The 6,384-nt window shown below is 48.9% G+C and overlaps 1 protein-coding gene across 5 annotated transcripts; it reads left to right on the forward strand.

Moving 5' to 3' along the window:
* The first annotated feature begins 260 nt into the window (after positions 1 to 260).
* Positions 261 to 6,121, forward strand: PLPP5 (phospholipid phosphatase 5). Of its 5 annotated transcripts, XM_040643257.1 has the most exons (8): positions 261 to 364; positions 561 to 791; positions 1,370 to 1,416; positions 1,803 to 1,866; positions 2,347 to 2,471; positions 3,132 to 3,302; positions 5,020 to 5,208; positions 5,319 to 6,121. In XM_040643257.1, the coding sequence occupies exons 1-7, from the start codon at positions 297 to 299 to the stop codon at positions 5,178 to 5,180; spliced, it is 867 nt and encodes a 288-aa protein (XP_040499191.1). In that variant the 5' UTR covers positions 261 to 296; the 3' UTR covers positions 5,181 to 5,208; positions 5,319 to 6,121. The 5 variants fall into 5 exon arrangements, with proteins under 5 accessions (XP_040499191.1, XP_040499190.1, XP_040499192.1 ...); XM_040643256.1 differs by having other exon boundaries at positions 5,020 to 6,121; XM_040643258.1 differs by having other exon boundaries at positions 561 to 669; positions 1,326 to 1,416; positions 5,020 to 6,121.
* The last annotated feature ends 263 nt before the right edge of the window (positions 6,122 to 6,384 follow it).

Raw genomic sequence — 6,384 nt, forward strand, 5'->3', positions numbered from 1 at the left:
TTACCAGACCCGACGGTGGCCCGCTGCGTGGCCAGCGGCTCCTGGGGGCACTACGTGCGCTCCCTTCCCCTTGCAGCCTGGGGCTCCGAGAGCAGCGCGGAGCCGCCCCTCCCGCTTTCCCGCGGCCCGGATCGCCGACCCGCCCGCCCGGGAACGGGTGCAGCTCCCCCGGCGCCCGCCAGCCCGCGTCCCGGGCTGCCGAGGCCCGGCCCCCCGGGACAGCCCTCCCGGGGGCGGCCCCGCGTCCCGCCGCCGCCGCCACGTCAGCGCAGCGTCCGCCCGCGGCGCACGGCGGGATGGAGAAGGCGGCGGGGGCCCTCGGCGCCGAGCTGGGCTTGCGGCTCGTACTGTTCGCGGCCTTCCTGTGAGCATCCTGCGCCTCGGACCCCACGGCCGGCGCCCTCGCGCACAGACGGGCCGGACCCGCGCGCGGACGGGCCGTGCACCCGAAGGGGGCGGGCGGCGGGCAGTCCCCGCCTCGGCCTGGGGCTCCCGGAGCAACGCCCGCCCGGCCCAGGAAGCAAAGCAACGTGCTCTGCACATTTTTGTCTCCCCTCTAGGGCGACGGAGCTCCTCCCTCCCTTCCAGAGGCTGATCCAACCCGAGGAGATGTGGCTTTACCGGAATCCGTATGTGGAAGCCGAGTATTTCCCTACCAAGCCCATGTTTGTGCGTGGAGAACGAGCCTTGCTTGGGACCCTCATACTTAGTACCGAGCATGCTGCTAGGGCGCCGGCGGCCCTCCCGGCTCCGGGCGATCTTGATGGGGAACTTCTTGCCCCTTTCAGGAGGTGCTCAGCATTTTGTTTCCTCATGATTAAGATCCAAATTTAGAGCGCGAGATGCCAGTTTCGGCTCCGGAGACATGTTCCGTGAGCTCTGCTCCACAGCAGGGCCCGAGGGAACCGGTCACGGAATAAGGGCCGGTGGTGGTGGCGGTGGCTGGTGGAGCTGCCACGTGCTCCATCGCCCCGCGACACTGCCGCTGCTTATCGTGGGGTCTGACGTGTGACTTGCGCTGTCCCCCCCATCCCTCTTCCCTGTAGGCGCTAGCCGTGTGGTTTTACTGGGGGGTTGGTTTGCTTTTTTTTTTTTTTTTTAAGATTTTTATTTATTTATTCGACAGAGATAGAGACAGCCAGCGAGAGAGGGAACACAAGCAGGGGGAGTGGGAGAGGAAGAAGCAGGCTCACAGCGGAGGAGCCTGATGTGGGGCTCGATCCCACAACCCCGGGATCACGCCCTGAGCCTAAGGCAGACGCTTAACCGCTGTGCCACCCAGGCGCCCCTGGTTTTTTTTTAACCTCTGCCATCTTCCGGTTCAGGTCATTGCATTTGTCTCCCCACTGTCTCTCATCCTCCTGGCCAGATACCTCAAGAAGGCAGGTGCGACAGACAGCAAGCAAGCCTGCCTGGGTAAGAACGAGCCCTCTCTGGCTGGGCGGTCCCCCGCTCCCCGGTGCCGGCATCTCAGCCACCGGAGGCGTGACCTCTGCGTGGGGAGGCCACGAGGTTTGCATCCCCGAAGTCGTCCTGTCTCCCTAGGACCCGTCTTGTCACCCGTGGGGAAACCGGCACTCAGAACAACGTTAGCCTCCGAGCTGCACGATGCGCGGGAGATTTTGTAGCCCAGGCTCTCGGTACTCCGCCGAGCTCGGGGCCGGAATGATTGTTAAGCCGGGCGTGGGCTGGAGCCTGACCGGTCGGTCTCAGAAAGACCGTGGCTGCTGTCGTAATGAGACCGTGACCGTGCAAGCCGTCCGAGGCCCAAACCACTAACAGTGAGCTGCTTTGCTTTCCAGCTGCCAGCCTCGCCCTGGCTCTGAACGGTGTCGTTACCAACACAGTAAAACTGATAGTGGGCAGGTAAGTGGCCGGAGTCCGCGCCCGGTGCCTGCCCCTGCCCTCCGGCCGCAGGAGGTGGTCGACGGCGCTGCCTCCCCCTCGCCTATGCTCTCAGTCTAACCTGGCTCTTCGCACTCGGCATGGCCTGCCTCCCCTGTGGCTGTCCTGCGGGGCACACCGGCTCTTTGCTGCCCTGAACAGCATTTCCCACCGAGAAGCACAGCGGGGTCGTATCCTCTAGAACGCCCCCTGAAGCTGCAGTGTGACTTGCTCTTTGCCCTCAAAAGTAATCGTGTGCTGGTTACTTTCCCCCGGTTTAAATGTGGACCCTGGAAATAATGCTTTTCTTTTAATGGTGACTGTACCAATCCAGTTCCATTATTTTGCCTCTGGGACACTATTTGACCAACTGTGAACAGGATTACAGTATCTGATACAACCAAAAAAATAATTTCTGGAGCTGTTAAGTGATCTGTGTTGGGACCATGTTTGTTTTTTCAGGCCACGCCCAGACTTCTTCTACCGCTGCTTCCCGGATGGGCAAGCCCATTCCGACTTGACGTGCACGGGGGAGAAGGACGTGGTGAATGAGGGCCGCAAGAGCTTCCCGAGTGGACATGCTTCCTGTATGAATACGACATGGACTCAGCCTCTATGCTTCTTTGGGGTCAATGAATTTAGCCCAGGAAGTTTATAAGGATGGGGCCATCTCACTACTCTCGTTCTTATATCTAAAAACTAGGGAATCCCCCTTCTTTAATAACCCCAAGATTTCACAAGTCGGAGCCTCAAATATTAGGGGAGATATTCGAGGACAGAGGAAGTAGTTTACCTTCATGAGATTCATTTTATGAGTCTTGTATTATTTGTCTAGACCCTGCAATCTGATACCAGTTAGAAAAATATTAACTAACCTTTACTGAAGGTGCTTTGGAAAGCATTTTTTATTCTTATCTCATTTGATACCATAAGAGCCCAAAGAGGTGGATACTATTATTTTTATGATTCCTGTTTATACATCAGGAAACTAAGGCATCAAGAAGTAACCTGCCCAAAGTCCTGTTGCTAGCTAGTATTCCAAACACTATGCCCGAGGGTAAATATTAACAACTTGGGGACACACAATAAAGTCTTCATTTTTCCTTTTGATTCCTCCTCATCGATGACCTACACCACGAGTGCACCAGAGAAGGAAAGAACATGTTCATGCCCCCAGCCACCTATTTGCAGATGAGCAAGGGAGCTTCCTTTAAAAGACATATACTTAGAGGTTTTCCCTCTTCTAGTTGCATTTGCTGGTCTGGCCTTCGCTTCCTTCTACCTGGCAGGGAAGTTACATTGCTTCACACCGCAGGGCCGTGGGAAATCTTGGAGGTTCTGTGCCTTTCTGTTGCCTCTCTTCCTCGCATCCGTGATTGCGCTGTCCCGCACCTGTGACTACAGGCACCACTGGCAAGGTGAGCAAGGTGCTCCTGGCGTGGGAGTCTGCGTGTCTCACCAGCCACCTTACCCCCAGCGTTTGGCACAGAGGAGACGAGCGCTGTAGCCTTGAAATAAACGAGTGTGGGACAGTCTGGGTTTCTGAACCAAGAGTATGTATACTCTGTGTGGAACATGAGAAAGCAGTTTCCTTTTAAAGAGATTACCAAGGAGAAGTGTCCCAATTTTTCTATTATTTTAAAGCATCGTAAGTTCAGAATAAACTAAGAATTTTTTTTCTCTAAGAAATTTTTTACAACAAACCTCAAAGGTCAGTTAACTTATTACTGTCTTAAAATAAAAATCAAGTTTGTAAAAAAAATAAATAAATCAAGGTCATTGTCATGAGATTTTTGTTCAGAAACGAAAATTCGAGAAAACATAAACTTGTAGTTAAACCAAAGAAATTTAAGTTGAATGATATAGTAAAATGTTCAATACACAGAGTAACTTCACAGAAAACCGCGAATTCAAAAAAAGCTGATAGTATTGCCCAGAAGTACGTAGGAACCCTGTTTTAAAGAATAAGCTAATTTTTCGCAAAGAAGGGCCACTCCTGAACAGTTTACTGCTTCCTCTAGAACTCTTTAAGTGGTAGAAAAGGGGTTAATAGCATTAAGTGAACCTTTGTTATTTTGAATTTTTAAAAAATTCAATCTAGTGGGAGGTGGGTACGGGGATGGGGTAACTGGGTGATGGGCATAAAAGAGGGCATGTGATGTGATGAGCACTGGGTGTTATATGCAACTGATGAATGACCGAACTCTACCTCTGAAACTGATGATGTCCTATACGTTGGCTAGTTGAATTAAAAAAAAATTCAATCTAGTGTATACTTGGAAAAACGCTTATACTTATTTAATTAAAGATGGTTTTTTTTTTTTAATTTTATTTATTTGAGAGAGAGACAGTGGGCCCGAGTTGGGGGGGAGGCACAAAGGGAGAGGGAGAAGCAGGCTCCCCACTGAGCAAGGAGCCCCATGCGGGCCCAGGAGCCTGGGATCATGACCTGAGCCACCCCGGTGCCCTCAAAGATGTATTTTGACTTGGTGTTTAGGAAAGAACCTGATGATAATCCTGTTAACTATATAAAACTGAGAAAGCCTAAAGAAACCATAAACCTGAAATTGAGGTTTTTTGCACCCAAACAAGTAGAGTAACCTGGAGGGCCAAGTTCTCTATACAGGTATCCCCCATTGTACTGCATTTCACAGAGAGCTGTGTCTCTTACCAGTGGAAGGTTCTAGCAACCCTACACTGAGGTTCGTCGGCGCTATTTTCCAACAGCATTTGCTCTCCTCATGTCTCCATCATCTTTTGGTAACTCTTGCAGTGTTTTAAACTTTTTCATTATACTTGTCATGGTGATCTCTGATCGATGATTATGACTTGCTGAAAGCTCAGATGATGGTTAGCATTTTTGAGCAATAAAGTATTTTTTAATTAAGGTGTATATATATATATATTTAGACATAGTACTATTGTACACTTTAATAGACTACAGGACAGTGTTAGCATAACTTTTATATGCACTGGGAAACCAAAAAATTCACCTGACTTGCTTCATTGAGCTCTCTGCTTTATTGCAGTGGTCTGGAGTCCAACCTGCAGTACCGGCATGCCAGTACCGTGTGGTGGTGTAACGTGATTTGAGTCCAATACGATTACGAAAAGACCTTATCTCTTCTCTTGCAGATGTACTAGTTGGATCCCTGATTGGCCTGACATTTGCCTATGTCTGCTACAGGCAGTATTACCCTCCTCTGACGGACGCAGAATGCCATAAACCATTTCAGGACAGACTTGTACTTCCCACAGCACAGAAGCCGGGTGACCCTTATCATTTTAGTATTTAGAAATCAGAACTACCTCAGTGGAGATGAGGTGAATCAACCCCTCTTAACTGCCCAGGACAAGAATGTCTGAACTTTCTACTCTTAAGAGATACAGGTGAGGACATAAGCTCTTCATTCTGTCTCCGTGTCTTTACGCAGGTGTGTTTACATGGATTTGTCATGAGTCAAGGTTCGAGGTTCTTTTTCACGACTCTGTGCCACACATTCTGATGAAAAGATCTTCCAGTAGTCCACCAGATTGGTGTCCCAAGATCTGCAGTGTTTTACATTTAATTTAAATGCCATTCTTGAAGGATCTTTCACAAAGAAGCCTTTACATATCCTAGAACCCCTGGAACCCAGAGTTAAATTTCCATTTTCCATAGCTCAAAATCTTAAAACCCAGGGCATGACTGACTAAATTATTTTGGTTCTCTTTACTTCTCTGGTGACAATTCCATCCAGCCTTAATAGGAACATGTCCAGTTCTGGTTTCTTTACTGCCTTATACATGCGTCTTATCTGAGTCTAGCCAGACATTGCTGTCCGTTTTGAATCCTGTGGGCATAAATTATTTATTGAATCACTAAATAAACAATTTTTAAAAATGGTAAGGACAAATGAGGTGGCCATCATCAGTTGCTAGTATTGAAACCACACTCCTGAACTGTGTTCCTGAGCTCCCTTCCCTCCCTGCATGACTGAAGACCTGCCAAGTGCATCAACTGCGAACTGGCTAAGGCAGGAAAGACAAATTACAGATGTCGTTATCTGGAGGACAAATGAACTTTTTCTGTCCCTTCATAATGGGATATAAAGAACAATTACAGGAATCATCAGAACTGATGCTATTGGACCTACAACTGCCCTTCTCTTTGGGATTATACTTTTAATATGACCTTGTCTTATGTGTTTCTATCTTTTCAGTGTATCTTTTTCCTTCAATAAATGTGATAGTCAAAGAAAATGGTGAACGTGGGTGTTTCTGGTATGTAAAGTACCATTCGAGAGCTGGAAGATTTCCAAAGTAAAACACTGGATTCCCCATCTGACATAAGTGATACAATTAGCTGTAGTCGAGGCTGATATCTGTAAATATTGACGAACAGTCTCAGTATTGACTTTGTAATTGCCACGCTTTAAATTCTGAACTACATCTGCCTGTGATAATGAAAACCCCAGTCAAGGGAAAAGAACTTAAATATTAGTTCTTTGCCCCAAACTT

Source organism: Ursus maritimus, unplaced genomic scaffold (assembly GCF_017311325.1).
Source record: "Ursus maritimus isolate PB19 unplaced genomic scaffold, ASM1731132v1 scaffold_28, whole genome shotgun sequence".
Taxonomy (NCBI): domain Eukaryota; kingdom Metazoa; phylum Chordata; class Mammalia; order Carnivora; family Ursidae; genus Ursus; species Ursus maritimus.

What these genes read in the sequence shown, in the direction of transcription:
- PLPP5 (XM_040643256.1), top strand. Translation starts at nt 297, where the DNA reads ATGGAGAAGGCGGCGGGGGCCCTCGGCGCCGAGCTGGGCTTGCGGCTC. An exon ending in GTACTGTTCGCGGCCTTCCT is followed by an intron (nt 365 to 560) that starts GTGAGCATCCTG and finishes TCTCCCCTCTAG; the next exon opens with GGCGACGGAGCTCCTCCCTC. An exon ending in CTACAGGCACCACTGGCAAG is followed by an intron (nt 3,303 to 5,019) that starts GTGAGCAAGGTG and finishes CTTCTCTTGCAG; the next exon opens with ATGTACTAGTTGGATCCCTG.